Source organism: Clinocottus analis, unplaced genomic scaffold (genome assembly GCF_023055335.1).
Source record: "Clinocottus analis isolate CAN_PGR_092001 unplaced genomic scaffold, fCliAna1.0.p SCAF_4, whole genome shotgun sequence".
Classification (NCBI taxonomy): Eukaryota; Metazoa; Chordata; class Actinopteri; order Perciformes; family Cottidae; genus Clinocottus; species Clinocottus analis.
The window spans coordinates 16,385,634-16,406,124 of NW_027176153.1; the positions used below are offsets into that span (position 1 = coordinate 16,385,634).

The following is a 20,491-nucleotide window of genomic DNA, read 5'->3' on the forward strand; positions in this document are numbered from 1 at the left end:
TGGAGGTTGTAGGTCATGTACACACTCCGCCCCTCTCATCGGGGTGTGGCGTGCCGGTTGTCCCTGCGGAGGCAGCCACGTGTGCTTGCGTGTCACACTGGTTGCTGGCAGCTGATTCCTTCAGCGCTGTACGAGCCACTTATCACCTGACCCGAGGGACCGCTCCCGCCTCCTCTCTGTCTGCCGAATGACTGACTGCGCAGCTCCTCCTCAGACATCACTACCTGCAACAGCCAACACCCACCTGCCCCCATCTGCACACTTGATGCAACCCATACACACACACACACACACACACACACACACATAAGGGCACACATATGCTCCCATTCACGCCCGAGGCTTGTTAGATAACCTTAGCGCCTCAGCCTTCTCTTTGATGCTCATGGCTTTCTCCTCAGCTGCTTAATCTTGTACTTAAGCGTGGCTGACTTAAATAACAATGTGACCTGTATGGAAAAACAAAGTAATGTGTTGTGTCCTTTCATGGTATAGTTATTCAAGACTGTGCTTCAGTGGCCCATTTCCCTCTGGTGTTGGTGCATACTGTTTGTGTTGTTCCAGCTGGTTTTTCATCTCCAACAGTGTTAAGCTGCTGCATCTGGTTTCTGGGCTAACACTGATAGATACTATACTGATGTCAGCTTCTTTTTTTACCAGCCTGCCTAGCTCCAGTTTGATCCCCAGAGGCTTTACAAGCACACACACATTACAATTGCCTTTCACATGTCTGATCTCCCTCTAAATTTTCTCTCTGAGGGATAAATGGCTTCATACAAACACCTTTACGGAAGGATCTCCACTGAGTTTCACTTCACACAAACAGCGTATTTCGTCACAGAGGTGAAGAAAAGGAAAAGAAAGTTGTCAGTGAAGGTCAAAATGCACATCAAATAAGAAAAACACAAGCCAGGCTGTTAGCTCCAGAGGAAGAGGAGAAAAGGGGAGAGGCTGACTGTGAGAGATAAAGAGAGAGAGAAAGAAAGAGCTGTCGGACCGAGTAGGAGGCATGAAAGGAAGCAGGGAGGGGAACAAGAGAAGGTCACTCCTAATTGTCCACGTAATTTCATAACACCATAATTGCCCCTATTTACTCAATGCCATTAACTATCCACATGCACTAAACCATTCAAGTATATTCGTAAGCTGTTCTTGGGCTTCATGTGTTGGCATGCTTCTATACTGCACATACGCACAGTGCATAACAATGTGCCTGTGAGGATGCGTTGGGTTCATGGCGGCGCTTGTGTGCATTGCATCTTATATATTCTGCCTGACACGGAGGGTGTGTCCGTAATTACTGCGCTTTGTGCTGCAGGCGCAGAATCTGACTGATGCTGGTGCTAATGAAGCAAATGACGCCCACAGGCAGCAGTGCAAGAAGACTGTGTGCTTGCGTGTGAATGTATGTATGTGAATATATAATACATGACTCTCATTTAGCGTACAGAAACGATTCTATTTGTTTCTTTGTTGTTGTCTATTTTTCTAGTGAGAGCAAGCAGTCTGTTTTCTTCTTTTATTTATTGAGATTACAGTTGAATTAAACACATATCCATATGCAGCACTGCCAACATGTGTGCATTTAAACTTCCTATACAAAAGACTAGTGTCATGATTTTGTCTACGCAAACACAAAAAAATACCATTCTGTTTATTTTCTCTTTTGGTTTATTGATAGCATATATCTCCATTTCCGGTGACTATATAAACTGACAGTAAGCCATAAGCATATTACCTTATCAGTTGTGGACATAAGTGAGCAGCAGCTAACATGCTAGAAGCAGAGAGAGAGCTTGAGGCGGTACTCCATCTGCAAGACCGGCTCCATTAGCTGACAGGAGAGATTAGCTGACCTGTTGACATACAGGCTGATCTTGACTGATACACACACACACACACACACACACACACACACACACACACATACACACACACGCGCATGCACACGCACGCGCACACACAGGGAATATGATACACTATTACATTAGGGGTAACACCCCTGTTTTTGATCGTTGCAGAGCTCTTTCTGGTCAGTGATCCCATAACCAGATCTCTCCCTTTCCACATCTGTCACTTTTTTCCTTTTTGTTTTTTCCATCCTACTTCCTTCTCTCTTTGTTTTCAATTCCTATGAATTTTTTAGACTTTTTGTTGTTGACTTTGTTGTCAATCCCCTGTTTGATCTCCCGCCGGTGATGCCCTTCTTTCTCTTTGTCAGTTTTCTTCCCTCCGTCCCTCGATCCACCTTTCCTCTCTTTCTCCAGCCCTCACGGATGTCTTAATGAGTTCACCGCTTTCTTGTTCAATTATTCACCACTTCTTTTATTCTACTATCCCCACTGTGTCTTTAGGGGGAAAAACATCAATAAATAAATCACGCCAGAGGTAGCTTCTTTTGTAGTCTTGGCATAGGAGGGATGCCGGTGTGCATGTTTTTGTGTACAAAAGAGAGGGACGGTAGAGATTTGTGGAAGACTTTGGAAGTCTTGTACTTCTATTTTGTACTTGAACTTTCAGTTGGATGAGTCAATAAATGATTTTACTTTATAAATCTTTGAGTATCTTAAATGTTATGTGTGTGCACATGGTATACATATGAAGACATCCAGTATTTGTACTTACACCTGTGTGAGTGAGGACGGGCCTGTCAGTGTGCAGCAGCAAGTGAGTGAGTGTGTCTACGTGCGTGTGCATATGTAAGTGATAGCGCAAACCCGTTGGTGTCCATGTGTGTGAATAACTGAATTTGTATGTACAAGGGGGGATGCTGTGTGGAGACCCAGTTGTCATGGCAACCAGGATAGAAAGAGAGAGAGAGAGAGAGTGGGCGGTTGCCCTCACGGCTCCTCTGACAACCTTTATTTTATCCAGCTTTGTGTCACTCCAACATTAACCCCTAACCCTTGACAGAACAGTGGGGGTGCGGCGGGGTCCTTGAAAGTGGTGCAGGCATTTTAAATGAGGAAAAGATGGCGTTTGGGGATCATCTATTGCAGCATTAAACTCTAGTGGGAGTAGCTATCTAACGGCCGAGCTTATGCTAATAGTGGTATTGATAAATGTGCTGTCTGTGTGCCCTGATTCCAGATAATATGTAGCGCTGCAGCTTTTTCTGCCCGTAAATTTCCATTTGCAATTGACCATGGATCATTGGTTTTGAAACACACTTTACTTGGCCTTTTAAACAAAGAGTACCACTATGAGGAAGATATTGGTTTCCCACTGTGCTGTAAGGCCCATTTTCTATTTAGGTTGCAAATATTAAATTAATCAGCCCCATTGACTAATGTGCAAGCCAGAGCGAAAGGTGTTGTATACAGTAAGAAGAGATGCAGAGTAAACGAAATGTACTGTGAAAAGTGATCGGAGGGGAATTGAAGAAAGCTTTTAGTGTCAGCTTCGCAGGGGGCTGAGAAGAAGACTGATAAAAAGGCGACAGGAAAATGGGCACTCATCCTTCTTGGACAGTTCCTATTATAGGGGTTCGCCTCCTAAGTAGAAAACGTGAGGAAGGCTTGTAAGAAATGCAATCTTCACTGCGGTGAATGATGAAAGACATGTCTGTGTTTCGAAGTGAATTGTGGAATCGAGCAGAAACAGGTAGCCAGTGTTATTTCACATGATTTGTGGTATTTTTCTGCTGTAGCGACAAAGTGGGTCTGAGACTTGTCTCACTGCAACAGGCTCATGCATTAAGTATGACCCTGCCAGAGAGAAGAAAGGGAGGGGAGAGAATCAGACGACCACAGACACCAGGTATAGATGGACAGCATCACTCAAGGGCAAAGCAAATGTATGGGGGTGCAAATTAATTATGAATTTGGGTGAATTTAGGGCAAATTGTGCCGACAGGAAGGGGATTTCTATGAATAATTCACTCGGTAGGGGGCCTTATCATCAACCCCCCACCAGCATCACCTTGTTTCTCAGACGTCCCTCATCACTTTTACCATCCATTGACCCTCATAATCTCTCACTGCCTTTCCCGTGTAATGCCTATCAGTCCATTTCTTCCAGTGAGTGCTTCCTTTTGATAAAGTCTAAATCACCCCATCTTCCGCCTGTTCCTCTGTTCGTCTCTTTTCAAGCTGACGCTTCTTCAGACAGACAAACCCTGGGGGGAATCGTAGGGGGTAAAGGGGGGCATGTTTTCATTTATTTTTCTGCCCCCCCCCCCCCCCCCCCCCCATCCCTCTCCCTCCCCTTCTTCAGTCCCTCATCCTCTCCCCCTACACATCTTCACAGCTGGAGGTAGTTAATATTTAAAAGCAAGGCATGACAGGACACAAGACCTGCACACATGTTTGAACATGCACAAACACACACACACACACACACACAGACACAGACACAGACACGCACACACACAAATCCAGTAGAAAAGCACATCTGATTTAAGTACAGAGAAGATTTCAGAATTAATAATTGCATGACTCACAGTGCTGAGAGACAATATACAACATAGTAGCTCCTCACGCGAATACATAAGGATATGAAGCAAACACTAAAAGTCTCTCATGTATATGTGGGTGGGCGGCACGATGGGAATTAGAATATGTGTGAATCTCAAAACACGTCTTGAGGTTTGATCTTGTGTGTGTGTTCTCCTCCTTCCACCAATACGAGAGCCTATTCAGCATTCAAAGTCCTTGGCAGCACCCAACATGTCTACTTAATGCTAATTACTACATTTTGCAGGGGAAGGAAGGGTGCAATTTTCTATCTAATAGATGACATGGGGGGGTACTCGCCACAATGGCGTACAGCAATTAAATTCTTTTAATGATAGCAACAGCCACAGCACAATACAAAATGTTTGGGTTATTTGTGTTTTTGTAAGCAAACCGCCTCAAAGCAAGAATTCATGAATAATTGAAGAAGTTGCAAAATTGACTAGTCGATTTGGCTCGTTTGATACATGGCCTGTTGGCGGCTAATTTTCTGCAGTCAGGTTTTCTTGTAGAAAAAAACGAAACGGCCACGCCCTGAAATCTCAACACAGCGCTGTTCTACAATCTTCCTCTGATTGAACGACTTCTGATGGCGCCTGTTGACATCCTAGCGGTGATAATAGTTTTTAAAAGCACTCTGGAACAGTGGGGGGGGTCATCTCAGCCCAGCTGCAAGCATTCATCCCAGGCATGACCTTTGACCCTGTCCAATGAAGCAGGTAACAGGGCTTGGATTGGATCATTGACAGCTGCACAGCAGAAGTGAAATCAGGCATCTGCTTCGATGTCAGTGACTCTCACCCCTGTGATAATGGAGCTCCACGAGGCTCCATGCCGTGCACACAAGTGTGCCTGTGTGTGTGTTTGTGTGTGTCAGGCCACATCAGTCTGTGCTATCAGCATGTCTGGGTTAGCCTTATTACATGGCAACCTTCCATGCCACTTCTCTCTTTCTGTCTGTCTCAGCCCCTCACTCACTCACAGTCCCTCCTTTGCACTCCCCTCCCAACCCATTATAGTGTTCCCCTTTACTGCTCCTTCTCAACATGACTGGAATATTCTTTGGCAAGGTCTACTTCCTGACTGAGCCACTGGACCGTGCCCTTTTTTCAGTCTGATCTCTTCTGTCAGACCACTCAAGGTGTGTGTCTGTCTCTGTCTGCCTCCCTTTCTGTCGGTCTATAGCAAGCTTCTTTGTTTTTATTTTACCCTCTGAGTGTGTACTCGATCACATGCTGATTTGTGATTGGCGGTATGAAAAGCGGCAGCACGACCACATCGTTAGTCAGCGTCCTGATTTGCTCCACTCGGCTCTCCCTCACCGTTGCTGTAGAAGGGCCACTGATAGGTAACTCCAATAGATCACATTAACACAAGTACTTATACCCTGACTAGCTCCGCTTCATTCACCTGCCTCTAATGGCATTTTGGAGAGGCTGGTTTAAGACTGGAACAATGTAATTGGCCTCCTGTCTCCAGAGAACCACAACCACTAAAGCAGTTGATAAAAGGACAGAAGAAAAGGGAGAAAGTGAACAAACGCTGCACACTGATTGGAAGCGCTAGCACATGTGTGTGTATGTGTGCAATTGAATGGATATATAGGATTAGCATCACAGCTGTCACCCTTTGTCATCCCTCCTCCTCTTCTCATTCCATATTCCTCCACTCCTCCCATCACCTCTCACCCTCCCTCCTCCACTCTGCCTCTCTCCTCCCATCAACTCTCACCCTCCCTCCTCCACTCTGCATCTCTCCTCCCTCACCTCCACTTCTCCTGTGTTCTCCTCTTTAAACCCACTTTTCATTTTTATCTTCTCCTTAAGTCCTCTACTTCACCCTTCCTTCTTCTGCCTCTTTATGTGCCTGTTGTAGAATTGTTCTGACAAAGCAAGCACGTTAACGTAATGGCTCATTTAATCCTAATGCTGTCGGTTTAAACTGCCTTATTACAGGCTCAGCTCTTGTTTGGTCTTTAATTTCATCTAATTTAGCTCTGTTGATGTACACAAATCCCATCTTCCTGTTGCTCTTTTTTAAAAATGTTTAATTTGATTTCTCACTGAGGGACATAGAAATCTCCCTTGCAATTAACTGGCCATCCATTTCCCACTAGATAACAGAAAATTAATAATGATTACATCTCTCCATCCTCCTCTCACCCACCACTCTTCTCCATCATCTTCATCCTCTCTCTTCTCTGACCTCCCCCTACTCTCCAAGGTCATCCATCACTCTGTTGTGACATTGCCAACAAACAGTGGAGAGCAGAGGCAGAACTCTTTCAATCAGGCTGCCATAACTGCAGAGCTGCCAAATAACCTTCCTTTCTTGTCGCCATTTTTCTTTTGTCTCACATCTTAATCATGGTGTGCAATAACAGTTCTTTGTGTGTGATACTGAGTAGTGTAAACAGTCAGCGGGCTGCGCCACGTGGTGTCGCGGGGGAGGACAGCCTGCATGTTGTGGCGCGGACCGGATCCAAGGGTACAGATGGAGAACGGATAGTATCCTAGCAGGGGTGGCTTGCCTCACTCACCACGACTGATAGCATCTTTATCGCACATTTATCACAGCACTATCACCCAAGCATACTATGGACTGTTCAGTTTGTGCAATGCAGCCTGGACCAGCCAACCTAATTATCAACTATTTGTTTGACTATCTCGCGTATTATCTAATTTGACACTTCATCAATCTGCATTGTCTGAGCCCATCTGGGTGATACGAGGCTCCGTACAGCTTCTTCTTGTAGTATTCTGTCCATCTGTCCATCTGACTATAGCTACATATGGGCCACTCTCATGTAATTAAATGGGAATTTTTGTTTGCAGCAACAGGTTCAGTGATAGGCATTGTTGGTGCTTTATGATGGGATGTATTGTTGCCCCTTGATTGGTGTGTTAACTCCATGTCGCGGCCTGTGTTCAGGTCTGACCACATGGTGCAGGGTAATTTTTCTCCCATCCTGACACATGGTCCCTCTCTGCCCCTCCCTCTTGCTTCTCCACTCCTCTCCTGCCCCCACCCTTTCATGTTACAGCGAGAAGACCAGCAGGAGGGCGTTGACCTGACTTATAGAAGAGAGCAAAAAGGAGTGAGGGGGAAAATAGAGAGAAGACCAGAGGGACATACGAGGCAAAGCCGAGGCCTCCTGAAAAAGAAACAAAGCCTCGCGCTCGCTCTGCACAAGTGTGTGTGTGTGCGTGTGTGAGAGAGAGGTTGACCTCCGTTTGCGTTTTACTGTACATTTGTGAGCAGGTGGGACTTTGATGGGACAGTGAGCAATGCCTCACACGCAGCGACAGCAGGTTGGCAGTAGGGGGCGGTGCTCCTCTCCCCTCCTCCCATTCCTCCTCTTCCTCTCTCTGGCTGCCCAGCCCAGCCAAGCAGCCATACACATACCCTCCAACTGTGAGTACAGATTCATATCGTACCATTCATGACAACGTAAGCTGAATGCTTCCATGAGGTTCAAAGATCTGTTTATTGTGTTAATTACATTGTTTAGTCATCAAAGCACGCTAATAATGACCTTTTATCCGGATTCATTTGTGCAAATGAGCAGAATGAACATGTATTTCTCTTTCAGTAATCTAAATATTCAGGGTTGGATTGCTCGATTATGCTCGAAATACCACACTGTCTGAGATTTCATTGGTTAGTGCGCATCTGTGCCTGTGGTGTGTCTAATTACTTTGTAATTGATCCCCTCATACAGCATTGATTAGTCCCACTATTGATTTGGTTTTCTTGGTGCAAACCAGAATCAGATTGGGGAGTAATTTAATCAACAATTGGGATATACAACAACAATCCAGCAAGTTTGTTTTTTTCCTCATTCACTCTTATTCCTTCCTCCTCCTCAATGCAATATGTGGACATTAGACATATAGCTGAGCTTGTGGCCCTGCAGGGAAATTGATCTTCATCTACTCTACTGCGCCAGCCTGGCCACAGAGCTGAGAGAGAGAGGGGGAGAGAGAGAGTGAGAGAGGAAGAGAGGGAGGGAGATAGATAGGCAGAGAGAGAGAGAGAGAGAGAGAGAGAGAGAGAGAGAGAGAGAGAGAGATAGATAGATAGATAGATAGGCAGAGCGAGAGAGAGATAGATAGGCAGAGCGAGAGATAGATAGGCAGAGCGAGAGAGAGAGAGAGAGAGAGAGAGAGAGAGAGAGAGAGAGAGAGAGAGAGAGAGAGAGAGAGAGAGAGAGAGAGAGAGAGAGAGAGAGAGAGAGAGAGAGAGAGAGAGAGATGTTTCCACTGCTGCTTTTGTTCACTCTTTATTTAAGACTATTGCAGTGAGCCACAGTCCTTCACCACCCACACAGACTTCAAAAGTGTGTGTACAAACAAGAGTTTGCACACGCCTGGACACACATGCCTGACCTGTAAAGGTTGATGAAATGCAGTGAATCTCCTGGTCTAATTCCCAAAGGCCGAATCGGTGACATAGAGGTGAGAGGGTTGAGGAGGATGAAGGCAGGATGATGAGGAGGACGATGAGGAGGAAGAATGAGCGGGGTCAAATATGTAAAAGGTCAAGGTGTCCCCTGCCTTTCAATTAGCGAGGCCCCTCCATGTCAATGAGAGTCACTTGGACAGTGATCAGGATCAATAAAGAAGATGTGTTCAAATCTGTGTAAAGGAGGTCGGGATTAAAGCTACGCTCAATTACAGGACATATTACACTGCTTTATCTACCGTGTTTTATAAATGTTGATCAATTATCAGTGTTCAACATCTCTCTGTCTGTCTCTCAGTCTGTCTGTGTGTTCGCTGTCTGTCTGTAATAACTATCTCTTTCTCCTTCTTGTTTACTGTAACTAAAATATTTTTCCCTCATTGCCTTTTCTCTGACCACCACTGGGGCGTTACAGACCACATAAGTGATCGTAAGTGCTTTTAACTTTATTGACTTCTATCTGTCTTAATGCAGGTGCAAATTGTATTGCGAACACTTTCAGAATGCCAGAGAGGTTATTTCCCATCCAGCACACTGAAAGTCCTGTAGGACTGTGCACTTTAATGAGTCAGGCATTAGTGTGCATTATGCTTATGTGTGTCCGTGTTCATGCTTCTGTATCATGCACGTGTGTTTGTATGTGAAGATGTATGTGTGTGTGTTGTACATGCGCCTGTTTCTGTATGCCTGTTTCTGTCTGTGGGTGCGTGTTTATCCTCATCGGCTTCCAGTAGGTGAGATCCCTCTAGGAGCAGGGAGGAGGAAGTGTGAGGAGCTGCTGTCTGTAAGAAGGCAGCAGGGTTGTCAGATCAAAGACACAGGGAAATAAAGAGGAGTTAAAGTACTAAGCACCGGCTCCTCTCCTCCTCCTCCTCCTCCTCTGCCAATAATGGAGCTGCGCCCGCAGCCCAAACTTCAATTTGATCAGCTGAGGAAATGGGCTTATTGCCTCTGTCAGTGGGAATTCTTTCATTAAATTCCCTCACTCTCCCATCCGTTTCTTTCTGAATCTCTGTGAGTCTACCTCTTGTTTGTTTTTTCCCCCTCTTCCCTCTGTCTCCATTTGCTCTGTTGCTGTGTGTGGGCTCTCTCTTTGCTGTACTTCCAACCATCTCCTCGGTCTGCTTTACTCTCCATCTCCTTCTTCCCCTCATCTCCCGCAACCCCCATCCATCCTGTGTGCTCCTTTACCCATTTACTGGGATAATATAAATTCATCTTGGGCTCTGTCTCTTTCCCTTGAAGCCACATTTTGTAAGACTCTACAAACTACTATCAAGCTTTGACCTCTATTTCACTGCAAACCGCCCAAAGTCACTGAGCTATGTGGAGAAAAAGATTTACATTTCTGTCTATAGGTATTGAAAAACAGAACATAAAAATACGACATGGGCCATAAAGCATGTGGAAAAATCGAACATGCTGGTTCAATACAGTATTCACAGCAAATCCCAGCATGTTGGTTTTTACGAGTCTCTTATTGAGGCATTGCTTTATGGCTGTTGTGATGGCCATTATGTTTTTTTCTCTTCAAAATCCCTGCTTCATTTCCCCGCAGACTCTTTCCCTTTCCCACAGGGAGCACTGTGCCAAATATCTCTTTTATACATGAACTTAAATTATGCTACAATAATTTCCTCTCATCTAAACGCATTTTCGCTGTCTGCTTCCTTTCTCTCACTTTTTTCCTCGGCCTACATTTCATCTCTTTCTATGAAGAGAATTTTTTAAAGTGATATTGACTGAATATACTTATCGACAGCTGTTAAACTAAGACAATTAGTGGTATCACAAGTTATTCTGTGCTGTTTGTTAAGCCATTGACCACAGCTATATAAAAATGTATGTTTCAATGGGATAATATATGTGTTTATGTCAGCGCTGGAGTTATTACAGCAGCATGCGGAATGAAAGCAGGTCATGCGAAAACTGACGCACTATTTGGACTGTGTGCATGTGTCTCTATCTATTTAAACCAATAGGTGTGTAGTAGCGCATACATGCCTGCGCTGTAACTGTTGTTGTGACAGCATTAACTCTCTTTCTGGCCGCTACAGTGAAGAGGCCTCCAATGATCATCACACAGCCGGAGTCTGTCACCGTCTTCAGTGTTGAAGACCTCGTCATGAGCTGTGAAGCCACTGGCAACCCTCAACCCATGTTAGTCAACACACACACACACACACACACACACACACACACACACACACACACACACACACACACACACACACACACACACACACACACACACACACACACACACACAGTCTGAAGATCTTATATTGGTTATTAGCGACTAGTTATCTTTTGAGACAGCTGAGAACATTGACCTTCCCTCTCCTTGTTCAGCTGACATCTATGCATTAGTATTACATGAGAGCACAGCTTTTCCCAGTCACAGTTCTCATTTCAACAAGGGATGAATGTCATTAAGCCCTCGAGCAATCTTTTCAGAGTGTCTTAGCAGCTCTGAAGTGGAAAACTGCTCCAATTGGCACGGAAAAGATGAATATCGCAATTACACAGCACACACTCATGAGTCCCACTGGGGCATCTCCTGTACATTTTGCATTAATTCATTCGTACCCTCAGATTCAGTGACATGGAAGGACATTTCGTGTGTGTTTAAAAACTGCTTTTTCAAAGGCGTGGGTTTTTTTTTCTGTGGCTTTGATTATTTGAGTGAATATTCTCCCATCATCAGCATTACTGTTTCATTTTTTCGTCGCTCAAGTTTCCGATGGACAAAGGATGGAGAGGAGTTCGACCCAGGCAGTGACCCGGAGCTGAAGGTTTCTGAGCGCTCTGGCTCATTTGCATTCTACACACTCAGTAACACCATGGAGAGCGTGAAGCAGTACCAAGCCAAATACATCTGCTATGCATCCAATGAGCTCGGGACAGCCGTCTCTAACGAGGCCCTCCTCAGCACTGATGGTAAGAACATGCTGTTTACTTCTAAAGCGACCACTGACCAGTGAACAAGAAAGAGTCATTCATTTTGATGGTGCATTTGAATATTCAAATCATGCTCCGTGAATATTTACGGGTTTGGTATCATTTGGCTTTCGCCTTGAGAGACAAATCGAATCACTTTAGTAAGTATTATCAAACTAGATGTGTTTTTAAAACAAACTGCGTCACGTTAGGAGAGTTATGCGTCTTTTATGGATGTCAGTTCCAGAGTTTGAGCACCTGTAAATGCCTTCAAAGTCCAGATTAGAGAAGCGAGACATGTGGATGGTTTTAATCAGAGATAACAGAGTGATTCACAAAGCCGCGAGCGGAGCCAACGCATAAACCTTTTCCTCGCCCGGCTTAACAGAGAGCCCATTTGTTAGCAGATGGAGGCTCACACCCAGAACATAACATAATAATCAGCATATACATGCACACACGCGCACACATGGGCCCTTGGGGCAAAAGTAAAGAGCACCTCCGTGTATCCATCCACCTGTGTGACTAGCTCTCTCCTGGGCGACCTCCTTCCATCACAGTTTCCCTGACAACGGTTTCCCCAGAAACGCTCTTGAGTTGATGTAATGTGAAGCGCTCTTCAGCAGCTCCTGCGGGGTTATCAACGATGGGCAAAAGGGAGATGGAGAGGAGACATGTGACTCACAAATCACATAATTTTACAAGGCAAAAGACAACTTGGCGCCTCCTCACACGCTGCTCCTCAGATTATGAAGTTTAAAAAAATGAATTGTGTGTTTTAAGTTGACTTGTGATATGGGTTGTCTCAGAAGATCTTCAAATGGCGCTGTAAATGTGTGTAAAGGTGTTTGTATGAACAGATGTGTGTTTCTTCACTGCTTGCCTTTAGTTCCCCCGACCCAGCAGAAAGAAAAGAAGGATCATGTGAAGGCTGATGAGGGGAACAGTATTGTTCTGAAGTGTAACCCCCCGCAGAGCTCCATGGAGCCTATTATTCACTGGATGGACTGGAGTGAGTACATTACCTTTCCATCGCTCCTTCCATTACATCCTTCCTGTTTCCTCAATACATCTGCTACTTTGTAAATCTATCTGTCCTTTGTGCTCCACTAGTGAGGTAGAGACGATTGTTCATTTCTGAAACAATATAACATTTTTTCCTATATTCGTCCACGATATCCTTTCATGCATTGATCTGTCCCTGGATGTTTTTTTTAATGTCTTCAGTACAGTTTCAAGGTGTCATTTTTACCCCTTTACTCAGACGTGTCTTCATATCATTTTTCTATTCCTCTCTTTGTCTCATTGTATCTCTATGCCTCCTTATTCTATTTCCGCTCTCTATTCGATCCTCTTGTTAAGCTCCTCATTCTCTCTCTCTTGTTTCCCATTCCCCCGCTGCCTCAATCTGTCATAAATCTTTCTCTCATATCCACTCTCTCTCTCTCCACAGGACTACACCATATCCAGCTAAGTGAACGGGTGGTTGTGGGGAAGGATGGCAACCTATACTTTGCCCATTTGACAACTGAGGACAGCAGGAATGACTACACCTGCAATGTCCAGTACCTGGCGACACGCACCATTCTGGCAAAGGAACCCATCACTCTGACAGTAAACCCTTGTGAGTTTTGGTCTGGATCAACTGACAGTAGACTGATCTGACCTAAACTGAGTTCCAGAAATGCATCTTTAAGCAAAGACTGTTTATATCTAAAGCAACAAAGTTTGATGGGCCATTTCACCATTTGCCATGAGAATCTCTCCACAAGTTGTTGAGATATCTCTGTCTGAAGCAAGTGGTGGATAAACCAACCATTCAACAGAGCAGCAATGCCATCCCCTGAGCCATGCTGCCAGTATGGCTAATATATATTATAATTTGGGTAAACAAACCTTTAAGATAATTTGTTTTGTAAAGTACTTTTATTTTGAAAGAAGGCTTGTACGGATTGTTGAAAACATCATCCTATTTTTTATACAGGAGAAATCTGTTACAGTAAAACACAGTATTTGAAAAGACCTCAAACTCAAACCAAAGTCATCTCACCCCCATGTGGTGGCATGTTGTGCTGACCAAAGCAGTGTCTTATCCAGTAGACGGTCCCAGAGCCGCCGGGGGGCCCTTCACCTCCTCAATCCAGTGGTAATGAGATGCAGCTCACACTGAGATGTGGCTGCCAGCATCTGTGTCCCAGTAGAGGTCAGAAAGATGAGCACATGTTAACACGAGACCTGTGTGTGTGTATGTGTGTGTGCGTGTGTAAAATCTAAGGTAAAGTCTTCTCCACATGATTCTAGACGCTGCATATGTTTGTGTTTGTGTGTGTCATATTCTCTAAAGTGGCTGCTGCGTTAGCACCACAGCAATTTTATAACTACCCATACATATGCATGACTCTTTTGTTCCGTCTTTATGTTTCCGCCTCTCTAGCAAACTCTCTACTGCGGAACAGGAGGCCCCACATGATGAGACCTACTGGTACCCAAAGCACTTACCATTCCCTCAAGGGCCAGACCGTAGAGCTTGAGTGCATCGTCCAAGGCCTGTGAGTGTCTGTGTGTGCACATATTTTTCCCACCATCATTCAGAAAACTTAAGCCGCACCTTTATATCAATCTTACCTAAGTCTCATCCGTTCCACTCCCCTCCTTGTACGTCCCATCTCTCTGTTCAATGCGTTGCTTCATCTGTTGCATCCCTCCATCCACATCCTGATTCCTGCTATCTCTTCTTTTCCTCTCTCCTCTCAAGTCCAACTCCCAAAGTTTCTTGGCTTAGGGCGGACGGCGAGATGTCTGAATCTCGGATCATTAAAGATATGTTTAACCGCCGCCTGCGCTTCAATAATATCTCAGAGAGTGATGCTGGCGAGTACCAGTGTATGGCTGAGAACTCCCAAGGGAAGGCCACACACACTTACACTGTGACTGTGGAAGGTATGACACACACACACACACACACGCACACGCACACGCACACGCACACACAGGCCGTGTCTACTACCGCGCACTTCTAGCACTGACTTTCAGTGCTTAGTGCGCCACACTGACAAAACCAGCAGAATTCAGTGCACTGAAAGTACCCGGATGGCGCACTGCAAACGGTCAAAAAATGTAGTGTAAAGTGATGGACACTACTCGCACTGAACGGGCGCCATCTTGGCTACGTGGCGGAAGAGGAGGAGCCATTTCGCCAGCTTTTTATTAATTTATTTATATCCTCCTGCCGCGATTGTGGAGGTGTCGCAGTTTCCACATAGGTTGGAGAAAGATTTGCGGACGTCACTTCCGGCTTAATTTTCGCGGGTGCCGCGAACAGATTTGCGTCCGTCACTTCCGCCAATTGGTTAACGTAAGTGTTCCATTTGATACAGCACTTATCAGCGTTATAGTGCACAGTATTGCAGTGTACTTCGTAAAGTGTTCGGTAGTAGACACACATACTATATATATATATATATATATATATATATATATATATATATATATATATATATATATATATATATATATATATATATATATATATTGATTGATTGATTGATTGATTGATTGATTGATTGATTGATTGATTGCTTGTGGGTGAAGGGTGATTTTAGCATACTATTATAACTACAATAATATATAATACCAGTTGGCATACTAGCTTCACCGTTAGCAATTGATTAAAAAAACATGATCTTCTAGTAATTTAGGAAAGAACTTTCATAAAGTTATGGTACTTTCAGTCCCTACTATGGTTCAAACTCCTGCACTTCACATGATTCCACCTGATAGTATCTTTCACTTGATCCCTGCCAAGTATTCACATCTTTTAAAGGACGTGCCCTTGTTTACAGGCTTTCTGTAAAATTATTGTTTTCCAAGCCCAAGCTAAGATACCTGGATGATAAGACTGTTACAACTGTTACAAACCAAGTAGTTCTTCCTATAAATGTACCTGCACTTTAAACAATGTGTTTCCTTTTAAGCTCAACAAAACAGTATGGCGATCAGTTGCTTCATTTTAGAGACTTGTTGGGTGTGACCTATCAATCTCAACCCATCCGTCTCACTGAGAGCTACCATGTGGAAAGGTTTGAAAATGTTTAACTGAAGAATGTAATGTTTTGCTTGTGCTGTGTGTAATTGATATATTGTGGCCCTTGTAGCGGCTCCCCACTGGGTCAAGGAGCCAGCCAGCCAGCTATACGCTCCAGGCGAGACTGTCAAGCTACACTGCCAGGCGGATGGCATCCCCACTCCTACTATCAGTTGGACCATCAATGGCATCGCCCTGTCAGGTCAGCGCATACACTCAACCGCGCTAGTACAGATTGTACTGGGGCTGGGCAAAGTTGAAATAATTTAACTGAATAATCGCAGTATTTTTCTGCGGTTAATCATATTATGCGCCAAATTCAATAATGAAGTAAAAAACTAGTGTATTGCGCGCTTTTATTTTAAAGTAATGTTATCAGAACAATATAACAGCACTGTGGAGAAACAGCAAGTTAACATACATACATACATACATACATGTATAAATCAGTTTTCCTTTTTTCTTTTCTTTTTTTACCAGAAAAAAACATTTGTTTTTAATCAGACTCCGGGGTCAGGAACTTTGCGCATGCGCGATTAACTTTCAATCTGGACGTGGAGCTTGCCACTAGAATTCATGCCTGTGAGTGTGTGTGAAGCGGCTCGTGACAGCACCGCTGCTCGCTGAGAACTGCAAGTCGTCAACACCGCCGGTCGGTGAGGCTACGGAAGCGCGCATACATAAATCACCTTCAAAGTAAAAGCAGTGTCGCTGTATTGCATTTATGGCGTGCAACTTATTTATTTATTATGTTTGATTGACCTCACACGGGCCGGACTGGGAGAGCTGTAAGACGCCCAGGTCTGAACTTCGCCATCTGGAGAGATTTAAAGTGCAGCACCTGTGTGTGTCGGCCATGAGACCCTCGCAATGCAAAAAAAAAATGAAGTTAAGGCATGATCAAATAGTTGACACCGTTAAAGGATTGCTGGATTCACGCTGCGTTAACGCGTTATCTTGCCCAGCCCTAAAACGTACCTCAACAAACAACTTTGTGCAATGTGGATGTGCTGACTGCATGTTTTTTAAATAGCAACCGACAAGGACCCCAGACGTTCTCTGAGCATGAGCGGATCTCTAGTACTACATGATGTCAACCTGGGAGACACTGCCATCTATCAGTGTCAGGCCTCCAACAAGCATGGAACCATCCTCACCAACACCAACGTCTATGTCATCGGTGAATGTTTGTTTTGTCACTTATAAAAAAGATATGTAGGTGTCGGTCTGTGTGTGTCTCATTTCTCTTTGTGTGCGTTGTTTCAGAGCTGCCTCCCCAGATCCTAACTGAGGATGGAATTACATACACATTTATAGAGGGCCACAAAGCTTTACTGGAGTGTGAGACCTTTGGCTCTCCTAAACCTAAAGTCACATGGTGAGGCAAATTACCTCCTTATTTCATTGTGTTTGAGAGCATTGTATTGTAAAATGAATTCTAATGTCTTGTCAGGCAGATTTTTATTTTCATAAATTTTGCGGAGGTGATATAATTGCGTAGGTAGTTTATATGCATAAATTAACAGCTAAATACTGTTACATCTGGGTTATTACTGTGAATTCTCTCAGTTTGGCAGCTGCCCAACAAGGCTTTGTTCTTTTGGTGAAATAGTGTCAATTAAACTGAATTCATTAGCCCCTGCGGGAGCTGAAAAGGTTTATTTGTTTCTCTGTTTGCAAGGTTTATAATGTGTGCTTTTGTGTGCACGTGTGTGACTTTTCCAGGGAGAGCAGCAGCACCTCCTCCCTTCTGGACGATCCCAGATTGAAGCCGCTCACCAACGGAGCGCTTGAGATCTCTAATGTCACACATGATGACGGGGGCTTCTACACATGCTCCGTACAGCACACCAACTTGTCTGTCAATGCCGAGCTGGAAGTGCTCAGTGAGTATATGCACACGGTGTCCCTTAGCAGCTGATGTCCTTTAGCATCTGATGTTAGTTGCACCTCTTGCGGGTTGTTTCAGCATTGTGTGTCTGCTTGCTTTTTCCTTCAGACAGGACAGTGATCCTGTCGCCTCCGCAGGCTCTGAAGGCGCTGCGTGGAGAAACAGCAATCTTCACTTGTCTGTCCCTTGTGGACCCAAAACTCGGCTTTCCACTCATTCAGTGGAGAAAGAACAATCAAAAGATCACTGAGTCCCACACTGACGGAAAGTAAGACCAAAGTGTATGCATTAGAGCTGAGCAAAATGAGAATAATGTTAGAAATGATTGCATTTGTTTAGTTGTTTTAAGCCAAATTAGGAACAGTAGATACACATTAGCTTTAGATAGATACCGTATAAACATTACATTTCTTTTCCCATATAATGTTTATCTGTATTGTTCCTGTTACATAAACAAACAAATAAATGGCTTATCATGTTGATGGTGGAGACATAAGACAAAGATAACAATGATGACATTAATTCTTCAGATACACAATGGATGGACCAGACCTGAAAATAACTAATGTGGAAGAAGATGATGAGGGTGTGTACACCTGTCAGGTCATCACTAAGCACGACATGGCTGAAGCCAGTGGCACCCTCACTTTATGGGGTAAGATCAATAAATATGTACTGTATGACTTCCAATGATTTTTTTATGTATATATATATATATATATATATATATATATATATATATATATATATATATATATATATATATATGTATATGTATATGTATATATATATATATATATGTATATGTATATATATATATGTATATGTATATATGTTAAAGCTTGTAATGTGTCGACAAGCAGTGTGCAGCATTGTAGTGATGACATTATTGTTGTCCCCCTCAGATCGTCCAGACCCTCCTGTCCTGCTCCAGATCCTTGATCCTAAGCATCGTTCAGTCACCCTCAGCTGGACTCCTGGAGACGACCACAACAGCGCTGTGCTAGGTTTGCAGACAAACATACACAGACACACGTGCTCCCGAGACGCATACACATATGCACACATCTGTCTCGTTCGTTCTCGGTTTTGCTTCTCTGCAATGCTATTTTTAAGCTATGCTTTTGTATGAATAGGGATTTAATTTTTGAGACTTGGGTGTCTTTAGAATATTTTCAATTGTGCCATCAAGTGAGGACATGCACTTACCATACTGCACACACACACACACACACACACACTCACACACACACACACACACACACACACACACACGGAAGCAGACATACAATTTTCATCTTGTCGAACTCCAACACTCCAGAACAACAAACCCATATCTTCATCTCCCCCCCGGCAAAATGAAAGGCTGCTTTGTTTTCATTACTTTGACAGGATTATCATTATTTGATCTGCAGCGTCAGACTTTTGTAAAGCTCAAAGTGTCTCGGTATGACTTCATCGCTACCGAGTGTTGATTTTATGTTTCGATTGCTTTCTTATTGTTTATATAATGTCTTTCTCCATCCCTCCTTGATTCTCTCTTTCTCACCCTGCAGAGTATATCATTGAGTTTGAGGACCAAGGTTCGCAAGAGAGAGGTTGGGAAGAGCTGAAGAGAGTAGCAGGAAACAAGACACGGGCTAGCCTCCCTCTGTGGCCCTACATGTCTTACCGTTTCCGGATCATTGCCATCAATTATGTGGGAAAGAGCATCTCCAGCAAGCCATCTGAAATCCACAATACAGCCGCTGATGGTGAGAGCCAGTGTATTAAAGCCACAAGTTGTCCCACTCAACGTGAACTCAGAATAAAACTATAATTAACTTGTTTCCAATCACAGCTCCAGACATTAACCCTGAAGATGTTAGAAGTGAGTCCAAAGACCCAGAGACTCTATACATCAGCTGGGAGGTACATTTGTTTCCTCAATGTCCTAATTATCTAAAGCAGCATCAAATGCATCGTCTGGAGAAACATCCATTACATTTTCTCTGCATCTGACTTTGCATGTTGCTGTAACTGCAGGAGCTAGACAAACGTGACTTCAATGGACCTGACTTCAAGTATCGGGTTCTGTGGAGGCAAGTGGTGGGCAGCGGACCCAGCTGGCACACCAACTACACAACAGCACCTCCCTTCATTGTCAATGACATTGGCGACTTTTGTGCCTTCGAAATCAAAGTTCAGGCTGTTAATGAGATGGGGGAGGCGCCTGAGCCTGATCCCGTCATCGGTTACTCAGGGGAAGATGGTAAAAAAATTCATATGAAATCAAAAGCTTTTCTTGTACTAGAAATATTTCTACTTTGTATTCATTCTCACCTTTCACCCTCCTGTCTGTTGTTGTTTCTCAGTTCCATTGGAGGCTCCAATGAATGTGGGTATTGATTTAATGAACAGCACTACCATCACAGTGAACTGGGCAGCAGTGAACAAAAACACGGTCAGAGGACACCTGCTCGGATACAAGGTACTGCTCCTGTATTCTCCTCTGTTGTTTCATATTCAGCCCTGTCCTCGTGAATAATACATATTTTGGGTTTACAGCGGAGGCAACCAGACCTTAGCTTGGCAAGGGCTTCAGAGTTCTCTTTAGTGTCAAGGTTGTGATGAGAAAAACATTTTTTTTTAGATATCTTTATAATGTATCACTGTAGT

The 20,491-nt window shown here is 44.0% G+C and overlaps 1 protein-coding gene across 2 annotated transcripts in view; it reads left to right on the forward strand.

Annotated features, from left to right (window-relative positions):
* Positions 1-20,491, forward strand: part of l1cama (L1 cell adhesion molecule, paralog a) — a 40,380-nt gene that overhangs the window by 13,728 nt on the left and 6,161 nt on the right. For both annotated transcript variants that reach the window (XM_068598575.1, XM_068598576.1), the window contains exons 2-20: positions 7,498-7,868; positions 9,334-9,348; positions 10,976-11,078; positions 11,656-11,858; positions 12,748-12,870; positions 13,312-13,482; positions 14,293-14,407; positions 14,614-14,798; positions 16,013-16,144; positions 16,976-17,122; positions 17,209-17,320; positions 17,668-17,828; positions 17,942-18,101; positions 18,364-18,488; positions 18,739-18,840; positions 19,390-19,587; positions 19,674-19,744; positions 19,859-20,084; positions 20,188-20,303. In XM_068598575.1, coding sequence (XP_068454676.1) covers positions 7,742-7,868; positions 9,334-9,348; positions 10,976-11,078; positions 11,656-11,858; positions 12,748-12,870; positions 13,312-13,482; positions 14,293-14,407; positions 14,614-14,798; positions 16,013-16,144; positions 16,976-17,122; positions 17,209-17,320; positions 17,668-17,828; positions 17,942-18,101; positions 18,364-18,488; positions 18,739-18,840; positions 19,390-19,587; positions 19,674-19,744; positions 19,859-20,084; positions 20,188-20,303 — 2,592 coding nt within the window. In that variant the 5' untranslated portion in view covers positions 7,498-7,741. The remainder of the gene's footprint in view (positions 1-7,497; positions 7,869-9,333; positions 9,349-10,975; positions 11,079-11,655; positions 11,859-12,747; positions 12,871-13,311; positions 13,483-14,292; positions 14,408-14,613; positions 14,799-16,012; positions 16,145-16,975; positions 17,123-17,208; positions 17,321-17,667; positions 17,829-17,941; positions 18,102-18,363; positions 18,489-18,738; positions 18,841-19,389; positions 19,588-19,673; positions 19,745-19,858; positions 20,085-20,187; positions 20,304-20,491) is intronic.